Source organism: Hemiscyllium ocellatum, chromosome 7, assembly GCF_020745735.1.
Source record: "Hemiscyllium ocellatum isolate sHemOce1 chromosome 7, sHemOce1.pat.X.cur, whole genome shotgun sequence".
Lineage (NCBI taxonomy): Eukaryota > Metazoa > Chordata > Chondrichthyes > Orectolobiformes > Hemiscylliidae > Hemiscyllium > Hemiscyllium ocellatum.
The window spans coordinates 104,012,060-104,032,495 of NC_083407.1; the positions used below are offsets into that span (position 1 = coordinate 104,012,060).

The 20,436-nt window shown below is 39.7% G+C and overlaps 1 protein-coding gene across 1 annotated transcript in view; it reads right to left on the bottom strand.

Annotated features, from left to right (window-relative positions):
• Positions 1-9,929, bottom strand: part of usp40 (ubiquitin specific peptidase 40) — a 137,197-nt gene extending 127,268 nt beyond the window's left edge. The window contains exons 1-2 of the mRNA XM_060827614.1: positions 9,640-9,929; positions 3,700-4,061 (exon numbers count right to left, since the gene is read on the bottom strand). Coding sequence (XP_060683597.1) covers positions 3,700-3,904 — 205 coding nt within the window. The 5' untranslated portion in view covers positions 3,905-4,061; positions 9,640-9,929. The remainder of the gene's footprint in view (positions 1-3,699; positions 4,062-9,639) is intronic.
• Between the last annotated feature and the right edge of the window lie 10,507 nt (positions 9,930-20,436).

Here is a 20,436-nt window from a genome sequence, read left to right on the forward strand (position 1 = left end):
ATCACCCTCACCTTGACCTCCTTCCACCTATCCCACCTCCATCGCCCCTCCCCCCAGTCCCTCCTCCCTACCCTTTATCTTAGCCTGCTTGGCTCTCTCTCTCTCTTATTCCTGATGAAGGGCTTATGCTCGAAACGTCGAATTCTCTATTCCTGAGATGCTGCCTGGCCTGCTGTGCTTTGACCAGCAACACATTTGCAACAGGAGGATCTTACCTGCTTGCAACCTGAAATTTTCAACATCTTTCTGGGACTTTAACAAAATGCTGCTTCTGCTGTGGTCTCCAACAGCGAACACCACACACCATAGCTTCAATGACACTGTCTGATTTCGGTTGGTCTTTAACCACCCCTGGCCTGTTGTCAAGTAGACTTCAAAACAGATCATATGACCTTCCCCAATTAATTTGAATTAGAGAGACAGTGTCAAACCTTGACAATTTCATAACCTCAATGGTAATTTTTAAATCCTGACTTTTTTTGCAATTTTCTCTCATTATTTTACATTGTTATCATCTTTCCATTTAGCACAATCTTGACCCAATTTCTTGCAAGGATGTGTCACAGCTTCTTCACTTTTAAGTGTTTTTCTCCACTCTGGGACTCAAATCCATCCTCATAATTTCATATAAGTTGGAGACAAGTAATTTTAGTTTCAAACACTGTATCTGTTTTCTCAATAGCCTGGAATTCTGCTGCTGTATTCTGTTTTGACACCCACAGCTTAGAATCTCCAATGAAGTTCAACTAAGACATATAAAATTTATGTTTAAAGCATTTCAACTCTTTTCTGTCAATCTAAGATTACTGTTTATTTACTTTCAAAGTCTTAGTTTTTGATTCTCTGGACATAGCTTTAGTCAAAATGATAATTTCTGCAGCAGATTACAAATAGTTTCTGATTTCATTAGTATACTCAGTTTGAATGTATTTCACTACCATACCTGGAGAATGCAGTACTTTACCTCAAGCTAAGGCATTTCCTAAGTTTGAGATTGACATAATTAATAGACAACTTTGACAATATTCCAACAATAAGAAGCCCACTGATTAAAGCATAGTTCAAAGTAATTCCATACGATGGAACAGTAAAACAACTTCCATCAATACCTTATATTGAAATGTTTTCTAGAGAATCTATAGAGAAACTTGCATCTTTTGCAAGCATTCAGGGCTAAACCAATACTGTATTTCAGAGAATAAAAGTCTTTTTTCTCCTCTGTGAAAAGCAAAACTAATTCACCTTCAAATACATCTTTAAAGTTACACTTTACAGTCAGGTTAAATACATTTAATGGTACTGGTTTGTCATAAACTTCACTCACTGGTACAGAGTTTTCTGGAGCAACACATTCCCACAAAAGATATCAGCTGAGCTTTCAACTTCTTGTCTTTGCTTGCCCCACTTTATAACAAAAGTAATACTTTGTTCTCCTTGCATCAGATTTATTGGCTAGCATTGTCTCTTTGACTACTCTGAGAAGAGCCATATTTTCATTTCTGATTCTAATAAATGTTCTGTTCACTATTATCTCTTCTGTCCAAGCTTCTCTCTTGGGTTTGTAAACCTATATGTTGTGGGATAATCTGTAATGATCAGCCAAAACAACCACTTCCCTTATTTTATTAACATTATAATCTTCTCAATGGATCTGATTCCTAAAAGAATATGGTATTCAATTATTCATTAAGAATACTTGTCTAAGATTTCCAAAACAAAAACATAAATTGCTGGTGAAATTCAACAGGTCAGGCAGCATCTGTGAAAAGAAAGCAGAGTTAACATTTCAAATCTGGTGACTCTTCATCAGAACTTTCAATCCACATCTTATTTCTCAGCGACTGCCTCTGGCTCAGACTCACCCTACGTGGATTCCAACTGAAGTTTCATCCCTTGTAATTTGAAACCACCCAGACAGGTTCTGATGAAGAGTCACTGGACTCGAAATGTTAGCACTGCTTTCTTCTCACAGATGCTGCCAGACCTGCTGAGTTTCAAGAGACATTTCCTCTCTTATTTCAGAATGCCAGGATCTGCGATTCTGTTTTACGTAAGGTTTTCAAAATCCAGGTCAAGCTTCATTGAGATATACCATCAAACAAAAACCAATTATCAAAATCCATTTCTTCACCTTTTGCAAATTCCACAAAAGTTTGATTTTCCCTCTTCTCATCAAATTTCTAAATTTATGTCTGTAAACTTCTGAAACTAATACACATTAAGCACTGCTCACTGGGCCAGCACTGGAAAAGTGCAGTGGTCTTGCAAGGAGATTACAAAGGATGAGGAGAAAAGTCAGAAAAGACTTGAGTGAGAATTGAGACATTGGTAAATTAAGGTAGGTCAGTTGGCACAAGGGTGATGGGTGAACTAGACTTAATGCACGTTAGGATACAAACATTAATGTTTTGGATAACCTCAAATTTACAGCAGATCCAAGATGGGAAGCCAGTCAGAAGAGCTTTGGATCAGTGGAGACTAAATTCAAAACAGCAAGAGAGAGGCTGAACAGGCTGAGGCTATTTTCCCTGGAGTGTCGGAGGCTGAAGGGTGACCTTATAGAGGTTTACAAAATTGAGGGGCTTTTTTTTTAAGATTAGATTAGATTACATTAGATTACTTACAGTGTGGAAACAGGCCCTTCGGCCCAACAAGTCCACACCGACCCGCCGAAGCGCAACCCACCCATATCCATACATTTACCCCTTACCTAACACTACGGGCAATTGAGCATGGCCAATTCACCTGACCCGCACATCTTTGGACTGTGGGAGGAAACCGGAGCACCCGGAAGAAACCCACGCAGACACGGGGAGAATGTGCAAACTCCACACAGTCTGTCGCCTGAGTCAGGAATTGAACCCGGGTCTCAGGCGCTGTGAGGCAGCAGTGCTAACCACTGTGCCTCCGTGCCGCTCAATAGGAGAACTAGAGGGCATAGGTTTAGGGTGAGAGGGGAAAGATATAAAAGAGACCTAAGGGGCAACTTTTTCACGCAGAAGGTGGTACATGTATGGAATGAGCTGCCAGAGGAAGTGGTGGAGGCTGGTCCAATTGCAACATTTAAGAGGCATTTGGATGGGTTTGGAGGGATATGGGCCAGGTGCTGGCAGGTGGGATTAGACTGGGTTGGGATATCTGGTCGGCATGGACGGATTGGACCGAAGGGTCTGTTTCCGTGCTGCACAACTCTATGACTCTATAGTTTGAAGTTTGGTGATGTTAGAAGTTGAAGTAATGGCATTGCTGTTGAACAGCTTATAGAACTAGAACTTAATTCCAAACAGTACCAGAACTCTAAAGTTAGGAACAATCTGGTTAAGCCTCAATGGCCACAGAGATAGAATGAGATGATAGTTATAAAAATGGAGTTTACAGAGATGCCTGAAGTTAATGATTTGGGCCTTTCCAATTAAAAGTGAAGGAAAGTTCTGCTCATTCGATACTAGATTGTTGGATAGAAGATACTTTCATACAATCAGTCTAGACTGATCCCTCCTATAAAAAGTCTTGTGTGCACCAACCTATTGTAATACTTTTCTTTTGTTTTATTTGAACATTATCAACATCAATCACTGAAACAAAGACAGGCAATAGTGAAATGACTTGCATTTGCAAGAAAAAAAACCTGTGTACAAATAATTATTATATTCTGATCACCCCTAAGTTTTTCCCCCATTTCACTTCCAAATAATTTACCTCGGAATTCAGGTGTGTACAGCAAGGTTTGAAGCAGTGAGTTGAGGTAGCATGTGCCCCCCTGGTTTTTGATTCCACTGAGGTTACTGGCTGCCCGGTGTGGTGGCGGGTCAGTGTCTTTTTTCCTGGATTTCCACCCGTTCATACTTTTGTTCTCAGACACAAATCCAACATCTTCCTCTTCTTCAAACATGTCCCCAAACATCCTGCAGAATTCGAGGCACACAACCTCTCATATGGTTGTTTTGGCCAAACAAACCAAACTTGCAGCTCTAAAGTTTACTGCTATCTCATTTTTAGCAACATCAGTCGTTTTGATTTGTGGATAGCTGTAGATTTGAAGTTCAGATGGTGTATTTCCCCTGAAACAAAGAAAATATTTGCAAGTTATAAAATCAAAGAATGATACAGTACAGACTGAGGGCCTTTAACCAGTAGTGCCTGCTGTTGGTTGAACTAGCCCATTCCCCATCTTTTTCTCCACTGATCTGATCTTTTCTCAAATGTTTATTGTACTCTTTCCACCATTCTTTCAGGCAGTCCTTTCTAGAATACAACTCACTGAGTATTAAATGTCCCTTCATGTCATCTCTGGTTCTTTTGCTACTCACCTTAACTGTGTCCTCTGGTAACTGATCATTCGCCTTCCTTAATCTATCAGAGTGCATTAAAAATAAGTAACAGCATTAAGGGTTAACCAATATATATTCCGTGATCACAAAATATACATCAGGAATTTCTAACTAATAGTTCTTTTTAAATTAGCTATCATAATATAATTCTTGACTTATATTCCTGAGTTGCTCATATCCAGCAGTTTAAGATTGTTATACTGAAATTGGGAGATAAGAACAATTAGATGACCAGAGTATCAAGCCACTGAGGGTGAAATATTAAGTAAATGAAGATTCCCAATTAACAAGATTTACACAAAGTATAAACTAGGAAAGCAACAGCCACAAATATACTATAAAACAAAAAAAAAAGGCGCTGGCAACAGTCAGAAAAATCAGACAGAATTTGCAGACAGCACAGACAAGTTTATGTTTCAGGAACACATAACTCAACTACTGCCAGACTGAGGGGTTTCTGGGATTTGGAGAAACCAACTTTCACTGGGTTCTGAATTCTCATGATCTCAAGTGTTGCTTAGGGGTCTGAAAGGGTTACTCCTGGATTGAGTGCAACAAGTACCATCTCCTATGATGATATCATTGGGACTTGGTCAGAGGTACAGCTTGTAAGAGAGAAACCTGTGGTTAATATGATCCCAATAGTCTCTGTAATGGTGTAGCTCATATTCATGCAATCTGAAAATAATGTCTGTAAATACTATGAAGTTCATACTGTTTACTCAACAAGACTTTTCTAATTAGACCAGATCATTAGATAGCCTAATCTTCATGAGACACTTTCATAATCGAAGGAATCCATATATAACACTAGGTGCATGTACATTTATATTCTGGCCGTTTGAACTTACTGTAATGAGTAATTGATCATTAAGAATAAAACTGGTCATGGAATAGATTCCCCATTGACTGCATCACAAATATGGTGCACCAAAAAACGGAATTATTTCACAAAACATGGCAGCCTTTTTTGAACTACATCGACACAGATATTTTGGCCATATTGTCCAGGGCCTTTGTTTAGCTGTGGTAATGGTTCTGGCTGGTTCTATTCCTGATGAAGGGCTTTTGCCTGAAACGACGATTTTCCTGCTCCTTAGATGCTGCCTGAACTGCTGTGCTTTTCCAGCACCATTCTAATCTAGAATCTGGTTTCCAGCATCTGCAGCCCTTGTTTTTACCTAGTTGATTTTAACCCACTGCGAATCCTCTTGCAAGGATACCTGCCTTGAAGAAGTTTTCCTCCTCTCCCTACAGCGCAATTCCTGATGAACAGGTTTTGCCCGAAATGTTAATTTTCCTGCTCCTTGGATGCTGCCTGAACTGCTATGCTTTTCCAGCACCACTCTAACCTAGAATCTAATGGTTCTGGCTGGTTCGGGGGCCCCGAGAGGAGGAAGCCTGTATAAATGTGGATTCTATTATGACCTGATGTAAATCTATTTTGAGCATGTATCTAGTTCCTTAATTACTTTGTTGTTTATTGCTAGTAATGTATGATATCCTATTTTATGTTTTGGTTGTTTGTAGAATAGATTAGTAGTTAGTTGTGTTTTTTTTATTTTATATTGGTGTTGTTATTATATTGTAAAGTGGAATACACTTGTTTGTATTATTTTTGTAATTTTGTTAAAAAATCTTTAAAATTTTCTTTTTTCAATAAAATACCTATAAAAAAAAGAATAAAACCAGTCAATTCTTGCAAATCATTGCAAATTTGTCTATTTCTGTTTAAAGCTTTATGGTCACTTATATTACAACCAAGATTTGATCATCCTCTTCAGGTACTCATTCATGGAGATCCAACAGTCTTAAAACCTTACTACAATATAACCTGATCATAAGGTTCAATATACCAGGAACAGCAATAATAAAGTTTCTGCAGTTTACACTTAATGAGGTTTAACTTCATGTATTAAATACTTCATTTGTTTGGTATTTGGACAGATTTAATTTATTAATTGGTGTATGTTATTAATTTCAGCAAGTGCCTCAATGTCTCAAAAGTAAGGAAATTATGTAGATTTGACAATGACCGGTAGAGAGTTGCCACATTGACCCTGAGCACCTCTCAACATAATGATGCTTAGAGCCATTTTTAATCAACATGTACAGATATGTTATGACATGTCTGGGACAAGTGGAACTTGAACCAGACCATAAGAGCATTTAATGATATTTATGTTGTCAATGTGGAGGTAAAAACAATGACTGCAGATGCTGGAAACCAGATTCTGGATTAGTGGTGCTGGAAAAGCACAGCAGTTCAGGCAGCATCCAAGGTGTAGCGAAATCGACTTTTCGGGCAAAAAGCTCTTCATCAGAAATAAAGGCAGTGAGCCTGAAGCGTGGAGAGATAACTCCTCTAGCATATCTCTCCACACTTCAGGCTCAATGCTTTTATTCCTGATGAAGGGCTTTTGCCCGAAACATTGATTTCGCTACACCTTGGATGCTGCCTGAACTGCTGTGCTCTTCCAGCACCACTAATCCAGAATGTGGAGGCACCAGTACTGGACTGGGCTGGACAAGGTCAGAAGTCACAAAGGAGTAGTGCTCTGAAAGCTTGTGATTTCAAGTAAACCTGGTGGACTATAACCTGGTGTCATGTGATTTATATTTTTGGGTCAATAGAACACATTGTAATATAGTGACATGGCTTTATTCACTATTATATTAACAAACAATCCGCATTAAATAAAACAACAGATATATTATATGGATTTTTTAAAGTTGCTTAGAAGTGTAGATCAATAAAAGTGCCTTTCACCTCAACATTGAGGTGTACCATGAGTCTACAGCAATTTGAGAAACATCAATTTGCTGAAATGCTATTACTTCAGATCCTTCAATCAAATTTTAAGCAGTCACCCCAATCACCACTTCCATAAAATGTGTTTTTATTTCATAGAGTAAGCTTAAAAACAGATTCCAATCCAATATAATCTTTAAACAAACATATTAAAGCTCTACGAAATTATACTTTAAAGCTTACAGAAGCATTAACTGTATTAGTTACAGGAAAGCTGTGTATGTACCCAAAATGTTATCATCATCGTGAACCAAGTTGGAGTGTACCTAAACAAGCAAGGCCGGAGGTTGAAGATTGCATTACAACCTAAACTGACAAGAACTAAGGAATTCCTAAAATCTAGTAGCACTGAGCACGAAACAATAAAGATTACTTCTTATAATTTTCTCTCCACTGTTCCGCATATATCGATCCCTTCTAGCTACTATGTTAGCTTACACTAACTTTGTGGGTGGCACGGTGACACAGTGGTTAGCACTGCTGTCTCACAGCGCCTGAGACCCGGGTTCAATTCCCGACTCAGGCGACTGACTGTGTGGAGTTTGCACGTTCTTCCCGTGTCTGCGTGGGTTACCTCCGGGTGCTCCGGTTTCCTCCCACAGTCCAAAGATGTGCGGGTCAGGCGAATTGGCCATGCTAAATTGCCCGTAGTGTTAGGTAAGGGGTAAATGTAGGGTATGGGTGGGTTGCGCTTCGGTGGGTCGGTGTGGACTTGTTGGGCCGAAGGGCCTGCTTCCACACTGTAAGTAATCTAATCTAATCTAAATGGCTCCCTTTTCTCTGGCACCATCCCTCCCATCTTCAAGAATACTATTACTGTAATTCAAATTCCCACTCGATTCATTTCAATTTTGATGGTGCAAAAGAACACACCAGAATAAACTGGAGTGAAGACTGAATTTAGCTGAAACAAGTGAGTTGTCTATTAAGTACAAATGATAATAGAAAGTGGCAGATAATATATGGTTGCAAGAGTTATAAGGATAGTGATAGCTAGATATAAATTTATGGGCTGATTTGCTGATGAAGGACTTTTGCCCGAAACGTCGATTTTCCTGATCCTCGGACGCTGCCTGACTTGCTGTGCTTTTCCTGCAGCACTCTAATCTAAAAAAATGATATAAATTTATGATTATGGATGGTTTTAACAAGAAATTTGGAACAAGGACAAAACTCATTAGATTCTAGTTTCTACTTTCCTGTATGCGTCAGAAACCAAGACAATAAGTGGACTTCGGCTTAGTTGGAAGGTAGATGTCACAGAATGTTCGTAGATGAACTACACTGAATGAAAGGATGGCACTAAACCAGATGTGCGTGGCATACAATGACAGATGTCTTGGTGAGAGTAGCTACAAGAAGCAACCGTTTGCCCTATCACAGACCTTCTCTTGTGTTTTTCTTCCCTCTCCTTTTATTTGCAGAAAACCTATAACATTTATAAGTTATCTCAGTTCTGAAGAATTATGCATTAATTCTTCATCTCCCTTTCTACAGATGCTGCCTGTCTTGAGTTTTCCCACCATTTTATGCATTAAAGACATTCAACATTCACACTATTTTGCTTCTGAATAAGTAGAATGGGTGAGTGGGATTGAATACAATTATCGTAGTCCAAAAGGTGGCCATTCAACACGTCTGCACCATCTCTCTGAATGAGCATTTCCACATGAAGTATGTTCTCTGCCTTCTTTCTGAAATCCTGTGTTATTTCTTTTCAAAGAACAATCTAACTCCCTTTCAAATGCATCAAATAAGCCTGTCTCTCAAATACTGTATTCCAGACCCTCGCTATGTGAAAAAGCTATTCTCAAATCAATTTTGCTTCTTTTGCCAATTACTTTAAATATGTGCCATCTTGTTCACAATCCTTTCACAAATGGGAATAGCTTCTCCCTGATCAGGCCATTCATGTTTTAGAATATCTGTCAAACTGTCATTTTGAGTTTCTCTCCAAGGAAAGCGGTTCTAACTTCTCCAGTCTAATTGCAGTTCCTCATCTCTAGAACCATTCCCATAAAACATTGTCCCCTTCAGTGTGGCACTCAGAAACAGAATGCAGTACTTCCCATGCTTCCAATAGTACAGGAACCCCATTTTGCAGCTTGAAACTTAACAGAGCATCCTAAGAACTGGGAGTGAAAAGAAAGGACCTCTTCCTCTGCGAGTGCAGACCTGTCCGTTAGTGCAGGATGGAGTTACTAAAACTCGAGTTTTCCACAGATATCACAGAGCTATAATAGCAGCTTGAGACACCACATGGGACCCTGAACCACACCTTTGGGAAGTTGTGGGGCTATTTAGAAAAGTTTTCTAACCACTGGAGATAAATCAAAGCAGATTACACCTTTGAACTCCAGAGTCTGAAATTAAAGATGTAGTGGAGCTTAAGGCACACGAGAAGGAACTGATGCCCAAAAGGTTCTTTTGTGTCTCCCTGTTAATAGCTGCAACGGTAAAGCTATGCATAAAGACATTATTAAGGAAAACTCTTACCATTCCTACAGTTCCACCAGTCTGTAACTTGTATCGACAGATTGTAGAACCTTCCAGAACAGAAAAGAAGCACATTTAAGGGGGGGGAAAAAGGCCAACTTCGGGCCCAGCAGCACGCACTTCAACTCGGAACTGAGGCTATTTTATTCTGATTTGATTTCTATCCCGATTTTTGTCTAACAGTAGTGAAGGAAGGGTTTGAATTCAGAGTGAGTGTCTGGCATAGATTTAACTCGCAGCAACTGCGTCTCCCCGGGAACCCCCCCAGACGGCCATTGCTGCTCGCGGCCGGTTGATTGCGCCTGCGTCTCCGCGCCGCATTCTGGGATCTGTAGTTTCCAGCGCGAGGTTTAGTACGGGGACGGTAGGGGTGACGAACTACAATGCCCAGCTGCCTGTTCGGCAGAGGCGAGGAGGGAGGCGAACTTTAAAAGGCTGGAGCGACTTGAAGCAATTCGTCAATTCCTTTTCACTGTAAAGTCAAATAGATTTAACATCTAAAGATGTGTCTACGTGTTTTGTTAGTGTACGGTTCGTGGACCCTTACTGTGAAGAATATGGGTCAATGTCTCACTCCTGGCCTGACATTGCTGGTTCTGGACTGAAGGAGTACTTCCAGAGGTGCCCTCTTTTGGATGAAACATTAAGCCAAGGCCCAGTTGCTGCTGGACTTGTATGTCAAAAAAAATCCCTGTGGTAATAATTCGAAGAATATGTATACCTCCGTAGTTCCCTCTGATACAACGGTAACTAAAATTCAAAAATATTTAATTATTTGAAAGGGGGCTTGAGATCTCCCATGCTCATGAAAATCACAACACAAATGCAATTAAAAATCACACAACACCAAGTTATAGCCCAACAGGTTTATTTGGAAGCACTAGCTTTCGGAGCGGTTCCCCTTCATCAGGTGGAGCAGGATCATAAGACACAATTTATAGCAAAAGATTACAGTGTCTTGCAACTGAAATGATATACTGAACAAACGTAGACTGCTGTTAAGTCTTTCATCTTTTAGAATGGGTTGCAGGTTTCGGTTCATTAACATGTAAATCCCAGAACTTTGTTTAAGTCACATTCTCGAGATATTTTAAAGTTTTGTAAACAAAAGGTGACATCTCAGTTCAGACAATGCATTAAAGGTGTGAGGTTAGAGTCTGTCTGTATCCCAATCTTGAGTCAGACTGATTCTGTATCCAAAGTAGGAATTTATAGAGTATTACATGGATTTTGACTCCCTGCAGACTGAGTGTTTTTTGAGCAAAATAGAATGTATCTGCTAATATAATTCTGCAAATTCACCCATAGACGTGTGTGTGTGTGCACGCGCACATTTGAGAGAATGTGTGTGCCTGCTTGGTAAAGTGTGTGTGAGTGATGGAGTATAAGCCTCTGAGAGGGTGTAAGTGTGGTGGATGTATGTGCACATGTGTGAAAGAGAGCATGTGTATGAGAAACCATCTGTGTATGTGTGTTTGTGTGTGTGAGAGAGAGAATGTATAATGTAGTGGGGTCACCTGCAGTATGACATGAACCCAAGGTCCTGGTTGAGGCCATCCTCATGAGTTCCAAACTTGGCTATCTGCCTCTGCTCAGCCACTCTGCGTTGTTCCGTATTCCAAAGTCCGCCTTGGAGGATGGTCTCCCAAAGATCTGAGGCTGAATGCCCCTGAACGCTGAAGTGTTCCCCAACTGGGATGGAACACCCCTGTCTAGTGATTGTTGTCCATTCATCCGTTGTCGTAGCAGCTGCTTGGTCTCGCCAATGTACCATGCCTTGGGGCATCCTTGCCTGCAGCGTATGAGGCAGACAACATTGGCCAAGTCACATGAGTACCTGCCATGTACATGGTGGATGGTGACCCCATATGGTGATATCCATGTTGATACCCTGACCAATCTTGCAGTGGTTGACATGACAGGGTTCTATGGTGTTGTTCTCCATGTTGTCCTGAAGGCTGGGGAGTTTGCTGCAAACAGTGGTCTGTTAAGGTTTGGCAGTTGTTTGAACGGGAGAAGTGGAGGCGGATGGAAGGTCATGGTGAGGTGCTCATCCTCATTAATAATGTGTTGCAGACTGTGAAGAACTTGGCATAGTTTCTCCACACCTGGGAAGTACTGGACAATGAACGGTACCCTATCAGTTGCATCCCATGTCTCTCCAGAGGAAGTTGTTACAGTTTCACGCTGTGGCATATTGGAACTGGCAATCGATGAGCATCGTATCTTGTTCTAATGAGGGCATCCTTGAGCACGTTCAGGTGTATGTGTAGGGCTTGTCCGTAAGGGATAGCTGTTTTAGTATGTTAAGCTAGAGAAGTGCAGCATCATGAGGTTATCTGTGGGTTTGTGGTAGAGTGAGGTCCTGGGGTGCCCCTCATTGATGGAGATGCACGTGTCCAAGAATGAGATAGATACTAAAGAGTAATTCATGGTAAGTCTGATGGTGGGATGAAACTTGTTGATATCACTGTGTAGTTGTTTCAGTGACTCCTCATCATGGGTCCAGAGGATGAATCTGTCGTCAATACGTTTGGTGTATAGTGCTGGTTGGAAGTCCTGTGCAGCAAAGAAGTCTTTTTGAACTTGTGCATGAAAATGTTGGCATATTAGAGTGCAAATTTTATCCCTGTGGCTGTTCCGTGTGTCTGGATGAAGAACAGGTTGTCAAAGGTGAAAACGTTGTGGTTGAGGATGAAGCAGATGAGTTGCAGGATGGTGCTCGGAGATTGGCAGTTGTTGGTATTGAGTACTGAGGCTGTTGCAGCGGTTCCATCATCGTGGGGGATGCTGGTTGAGTGCTGAAACATCTATTGTGACGAGGAGTGTTACCACTTGCTTTCTCTCTCACGCACACACACACATATATATAAGTCTGTCGGATGCATTTGCATTTGCAGAATTATATTTGCAGGTATGTTCTATTTTGCTCAGGAAGTGCTCAATCTGCAGGTAGTCAATCCATGTAATATTTTATCAATTTCTACTTTGGAAATAGAACCAGTCTGATTCAAGATTCAGAAACACATAGACTCTAACCTCACATCTTTAATGTCTGAGCTAATTTGTCATCTTTACTTATAAAACCTTAAGTTATCTCAAGAATGTGACTTAAAAGAAGTTCTGGGTTTACATATCAATGAACCGAAACCTGCAACCCATTCTAAAAGGTGAATGACTTAACAGCAATCTAGATTTGTCCAATATATCATTTCAGTTGCATGACACTATGATCTTTTGCTATAAATTCTATGTCTTGTGATCCTGCTCCACAGCTGCCTGATGAAGGAGCAGCACTCCGAAATAAACCTGTTGGTCTATAACCTGGTGTTGTGTGATTTTTTACTTTGTCCACCCCAATCCAATACCGGCTCCTCCACATCAATATAAATGCAAGTCTTTCTTTTGTGTTTTCTGGTCAATGTTTGTTCCTGACCTGACAAATGTAAACAAGATCACAATATCTGGTTATCATCACATAGTTTTTTACATGAGCTTGCAGTTTGTGAGTTTGGTTGCCTTTAGTCCCATGGACACAACCTTAGAATTAAAGGGGGTCAATTCAGAACAGAGACATTTCTTCAGCCAGAGAGTGGTGGGCCTCTGGAATTCATTGCCGCAGAGTGCAGTGGAGGCCGGGACGCTAAATGTCTTCAAGGCAGAGATTGACAGATTCTTGATGTCTCGAGGATTTAAGGGCTATGGGGAGAATGCTGGTAAGTGGAGTTGAAATGCCCATCAGCCATGATTGAATGGTGGAGTGGACTCGATGGGCCGAATGGCCTTACTTCCACTCCTATGTCTTATGGTCCTGTAGTCTTGTTTTGCAACAAAAATATTTAATAAGCTGCAAATTGTTTTCTGATGTAAAATGTCAGGAAATATTTAGCTAGGGGATTTATTAGTGCAGTTGACAGGATGGCTGGTTTGCAATGGAGAGTAATGCCAGTTGAAATCCCAAACTGGCTGAGGTTACTTTCGAAGCAATCTCCTCCTCAATCTCTCCTCATGCCTGAAACATGGTTAAACCACCATCAGCCATCTTTCTCTCTAATGCAATTGTCTAATGAGAGAGCAGCAGTACAATCCATTGGGACCACGATGACAGGCCATAGTTGGGATGCTGTGTGCAGTTTTGGTCACCGCACTAAAAGAAGGCTGTGATTGCCCGAGGGAGAATACAGAGGAGATTTGCCAGGATATTGACCGGGTTAGAGTGATTCCGCTATGAAAAGAGCCTAGGCAGAAAATAACTACAGCTACTGGAAATCTGAAACAAAAACAGAAATTGCTGTAAAAGGGTCACAGAAGCCACAACATTGTGTACTTTCTCCCCTTAGATAGGCAGGAATTGTTTTCCTTCAAGCGAGGAAGGTTGAAGGGGTCTTGATTGGGGTGTACGTAGGAAGAATATTTCCTCGTAGTAGAGGAGTCAGTAACTAGGGGACACAGTTTACAGGTAAGGATCAGGAAGTATATACTGTATTTAAGGAGAAAAAAATCAGAATGTGGTGGGTATCTGAAATTGCCTAAAAAGGTGGTAGAGGCAAGAGCTCTCAAGTCATTTAAGAAGTATTTAGATGGACACTTGAAACATCGTAGCATACAAGGCTAAGGCCAAGTTCTGGAAGATGGGAATAGAATGTTTGATGATTGGTACAGACCTGAAAGATCTCTTTTTCTGTGCTATGAAATACCCTGTGAAAGCACATCATTCATTTTAATTTTCTATGTTTACTATGCTTATAAAGGACAACATAACATAATATGTATAACAACTATTTTATTTCTTTGCTTGATGACTTGCCAAACCATAAGTTAATGTGCCTGTTGACCTATTCAGTTAACCAAGTTTATTACCTTTTATCCATATATTTGCATGATCTGTTTATGTTTTGAACATAGTTTCTCTCACTTCACATGTACCCAGAGAGGAAACACATGTCAGAAACTGAATTAAAAGAAGCTCAGAAACTTAGTCTCAAGCTTTTTTCCCCCCATTTTTTTAATCTCGTCATAGAATTCAAAAAATGATACAGCTCAGTATTAATTAGCAAGCAATTTCACTGAACTACATGTTGATGCAGGGAATTTCAGACTATTACATTTGGAAATACACAAGAGATTTAATGTGTCCCCAGTATCCTTTAGAGAAGAGCACAGGGAGCTTTATCCTGCATTTTAACCCATGACAAGCACTGCCTGGGAATGTAGGGCAGAGTAAGAAAAACTATTTTTATCATCAAATCTATACTGAATCTAAATATTTTGGGAGGGTGGGATTCTTGAAAATGCAATGCTTACTAACCTTGCATTTTTCCAAATAACAGTTTACATTTGTTTCATGCCCTAAACCATCCCAGAAGCTACATAAAGTGATATGAGGCGAGGTGACTACAAGCTTGATCAAAAGAGGTGGTTTTTAAAGGGTGTTTCAAAGACAGTAAATGAGGTAGAGAGGTTTAGTTCAGAGAGTTGTGGAGCTTGAGACCTAGGCAACGATATCATACATGGTGGATCAATTAAAATTGCTGATGTTCAACAGTCCTGAATTAAAGAGGACAGAAATATTGTGGGGCTATAAGGCTTAGGGATTACAGAGGAACCTCAATTATCTGAACAACATGAGCGGGGAATAACTTGTTTAGATAATCAAATGCTGGATAACACAGTTTAGCCAAGCATCAGGACCTTGCGATCTTGCCAGATAATCTGAAATTCGGATAATCGAATGCCGGATAATCAAGGTTCTTTTGTATAGAGTCAGGACAGGATGAGTCCATGGAGGAATTTCAAAAACATGCATAAGAATATTAAAATGTTGCTTGTTCATGAACCAATGAAACTCAACACAGGGTTAGTAGAAAAGTGGGACTTAATATGAATTAAGATTTGGCCGTTCATATTTTAAATGATCTCAAGTTTATAGAGGGTAGGATGTAGAAGACTAGCTATGAGTCTTTTAGATAGTCTTATTTTCCTGATGAAGGGCTTATGCTCGAAACGTCGAATTCTCTATTCCTGAGATGCTGCCTAACCTGCTGTGCTTTGACCAGCAACACATTTGCAGCTTATTTACAACAAAGGCATGAAGGAGGGTTGCAGCAGCAGAAAAGCTAAGTCAGAGGTTAAATCAGGAATGACTGATATGCAAGTAGATGGTTTTCGTGATATAACAACTATGCAATCTGCAGCTTATCATTTTGTGAACACACTAAATTACTCTTAGGTTTACCATACAATGGAATTAATAGCCAGGGCGTGAAGTTTGACTTTGAGGGACTGAAAATAATGATTCCAATGTTTCATTGGAGGAAAGCTCAGCTTGTTCAGTTCTGGATATTAGATAAGCAGGCTGATAATTTAGCAATAATAGAGGAGCCAAGGGAGGTGGTAGTAAGGTGGAGCTGGATGTTGTCACTGTATATGTGAAAAGCATCACCGTACCATTGGATATTATTTCCAAGAGGATACATGGGGATGAGAAATAGGAGTGCACACCAGAAGTAATGGTGCAGCAGCAGGAAGAGGAGCCATTACAAGTGATTGTCTCAATATAAAGCCCTAGAGTTGTACAGCATGGAAATAGACCCTTCAGTTCCAACCTGACCATGCTGACCAGATATCCTAAATTAATCTAGTCCCATTTGGCCCATAACCCGCTCAACCCTTCCTATTCATGTACCCATCCAGATGCCTTTTAAGTGTTGTCATGTTGAGATGGCTTTTGTGATCATACCCTGTCAAGGCTGCAGACAGGTTGAGAAAGACCCAGAGGAAACATTATTGAAACAATATTTGTATTGAAGCAATTTTGCAAAATGCTGATGAGATGCAATACTCAAGGGGCTATTCATCATGTGACCTCAAATAAAAGTATGTTGCTGTTTTATTTAATCTTGAAAGCCATTATACTTGAATCAATTCATAATTTGCCCAGTATTCATTCGTGTCCAATAAAGGTTCATAAATGTAAAAAAGGGATGTGCAAACTTTGAAACAAAAACAGAAATTGCTGGTGAAATTCAGCAGATCTGGCAGCATCTCTGGGGAGAAAGCAGAGCTAACATTTTGCGTCCAGTGATTCTTCATGACAGTTCAGATTGCTGCGTAAGCATTTAGTCACAGTAACTTAGGCCACAGACAAAGTTTGAAAAAAAGATTTTAACCTAATGCTGTTCACTTGGTCAGAGCTCTATGCGATCAAAACATACATACATCAAAACCCAAAGTGGTTCGCACTTCTATAGAAAACTTGGGTTTGTCTACTTACTGTTTGCGTCATTTCTATTTTATCCATTCTCAGGTTGACTTCCTTGTGATTACAATTGATTTGGCATTTATTTTCAGTCTATATTCCAAACTTGCCTGATTGACCTTGTACAAATGTCTCTTGTAACCGTTCCTTGAATCCACAATCAGCATTGTAACATCCTTGTACTTTCAGACAGTTTATCGATGCTCAACGATTCTCCGCCGAGCCTCTGAAGTCATATAGACTGTTTTCTGTGATAAATGAAGAGCATTTGTTCAACAGCTTGATTGAAGTAACTTTCATTTGTCATTCTTACTGCTTTTCACCTACTTTGGTCAGTCAATGCTGGTTGATTCTAGCAAATGCACTCAGAAATACTCTTGGCAGTAGTAAGTTACATCTATATCCTTCATCTATATGTAATGGTCCCCATTAGCAGCTATTGATTGTCCCAGGCTGACCTTTACCCATTCTATTGTTTGCCCAACTGTTGTTCTCTCTCTCTCTCCAGACTCCATCTCTATCCATCATTTTCTCCCACCCCCTATTCTTAGCACATAACACCAACCTTTTCCTAGCTACAATCAGTTCTGAAGAAGGTTCACTGAACCCAAAATGTTAACCCTGCTTCCTCTCCTCAGCAATTGTGAGACTAGCTGAGTTTTTCCAGAATTTTTTTGTTTCTGTTACATCTAAATACTGTTGTTTTTTTCATGTAGGAGATGAATCCCAGAGAGCCCGACAATAGGAGCATGTGGTTAGGTCTTAAAGTTACAGCTCATGGAAGGTGCTGCCCTAAAGCATTTATTTGCAAAAAAAAGAACAAAATCTGGATCCTACAACGCTGTTGTAGCTAGGGCTTAATTGAAAATTGCAGAACTGTGGTTGACAGATTTTTTTTAATCCTGGACGCATCTGTGGAAAAAGAAACAGTTAACATTTTGAGTCCATTAAAAACTTTTCCTCGAACGAAGAGTCAGATAAGACTCAGAATATTGTCTCTGTTTCTCTCTACACAGATGCTACCGGACCTACCAAGTTTCTCCAGTTTTCTCTCTTTTTTTTATTCCACATTTCCAGGACTCGCAGTATTATGCTTTTAATTGTTAGTTACTTTGGTTAGGTTAGGCCATTAAGATATAAAGAAACAAGGTGGGCAAATGGAGTTAAGGTAAAAATTAGCCTTGATCAAATTCAATGATATAATGAGTTAGAGGGGTTGAATATACCATTTTCATGCAAGGAGCACTCAAGAAAAAAGGTTTTGAAAGTAGAAAGCAGTTAATGGAATGGTTTTGGAAATAATCTCCTGCTCGTGGAAGTCTAATAGCTGAAAGAATGGTCTGCAATGTTCTAGCACAGCTTGCAGACAATATGCTGTAAATTAGGTTTAGAGGGACTGTTGGTTTCGGCTGGAATGGATGGCTTGATATTTCCCAAACAGAATGGAGGTTGTGACAGTTTTGAAACAAAAAACAAAGTTCTCAAAATCTGTTTGCAATTTTAGCTCACAGGAAAATTAAAATTGAGCCAAATACGGAGCAGTGGGGTTGATAGAAGTGTGCAAGATTGTGACCAGGTAAAGACTGAAGACTAGTAAGCCAGGTGTCTGGGCAGTCAATCCTTAAGTTGGAGGTGGAAATGAGAGTTTCAGCAATTTGTGAGAGCATTGTTCGGAGGAGCATGAATGTTTTATGCGAGATGAGGATGAATAACTTTAGCAGTTCTTTAAATATTTGCCATTGCCTATCTACCATCATCCCACTATCATAGCTTACGCACACCTCTTACCATCGTAATTTCCTTTATTTAAATTCAGGACCCTAGACTCAGAAACAACTACATCATTCTCCATCTTAATGAACAATTCTATGCTATTGAGGTCACTGTACCCTCAGAACCCACACACAACTAGATTGTAAGTTATTCCTTCTTTGTTACACAATACCCACCATTTTTCTTTAATCGGTTTCTCGATGTATTGATTCATAAAACTATCCCACATATGCTCCAAGAATTCATCTTCAACGATATCACTAATGATTTGATTTGCCCAACCTATATGCAGACTGAAGTTCCCCATTATTACAGTTGGACCTTTATTACTTGCATCTTTAATATCTTTTTTAATGCCTTCCCAATGTTAACTTCTACAGTTTGTTTGCTGCCCCTTGGAATTTCTAAGCAGCATACAGATTCTACTTCACCTGAGCTAATATCCTTCCTCACAATTGCATTAATTTCCTTTCTAATTACAAGAGCTACCCTACCTCCTTTCACTTCTTGTCTGTCCTTTGTAAAACCTGAAAACCCCTGGATATTCAGTTCTCATTCCTGGTTACCCTGCAGTCAGACAGCAGATGGTATCTCTATAATCTATAATCCCCAATATATCGTATCTGTTTTGGTTTAATTACGTGATTAATTCATAATTTATTTTGCAAATGCTGTATGCATTAAGACACAAAGCCTTTAGACTTGTCATGTTAATATTCTTAAACTTATTCGCCGTGGCCTTACTTGATTCTAGCCCTTGAATTCTCTGCCTGTCACCTTTCTTATTTACCATTCTGTGTTGTTTAATTCTTATTTCCTTATCATCCATCTCCCTGAATGGTTCCCATCCCATGCTGATTTAGTTTAAATCCTGCCTAATAGCACTCGTTTGGCAAGTGGTTTCAATATGAAAAAAATCTGGTACCAAGTTTGAATAGATATTTTTATTGAAAATTTAACATTTTTACAAGTTTATAAAATAAAAAAAAACCCAAGTATAAACATTGATATGCAATTAAATCTTACATAAATAATAACCAAAATTTAACAAAAGAAAAATACTGAGAGAAAAAAACAAAACTCAACTAACTACTAATCTAACCTACAACTAATCCGAGTGTATAATTAAGTCTCTTATATTATTCAAAGAAGAAAAAAAACTTGACAGATAACACAGAAATTGGGTAGTGAGATACATGCTTGGAATGTATTAACATCAAATATAACAAAACCCATATTCGTGCGGGATTCCTTGCCCAAGGGGCCCCGGACCAGCCAGGTTCGCCATCTCAATTAAATAAAAGCTCTTGTTAGGATAGCCGAAATATCTATTTATATAATTCAAGAAGGGCTGCCATATTTTATAGAATAATTCGGTCCTTTGGTGCACCATATTTGTAAGGAAGTCAAGGGGAATATATTCCAGAATTAATCTGTGCCAATTTGAAAGTCCGGGGGGCCTTCAGCCACCCAGTTCACCAAAATATTTTTCCTTGCACAGAAAGAGAGAATAGAAAATAATCTGTTCCCGTGCATATCCAGGGAGGGTAAGTTCGAAAAGCCCAAAAGGAGAGATACAAGGTCCACTCTAACTCCCGTTCCTAAGATTTCTGTCAGAGCACCTGCTACTTTAGTCAAATATCTACAGATCTTATGACAAGTCCATAGACAATGTACAAGAGTGCCCACCTCTATTTTACATTTGGGACACATTGGAGATGCTCCTGCCTTAAATTTTGCCAATCGATCCAGTGCTCTATGGGCCC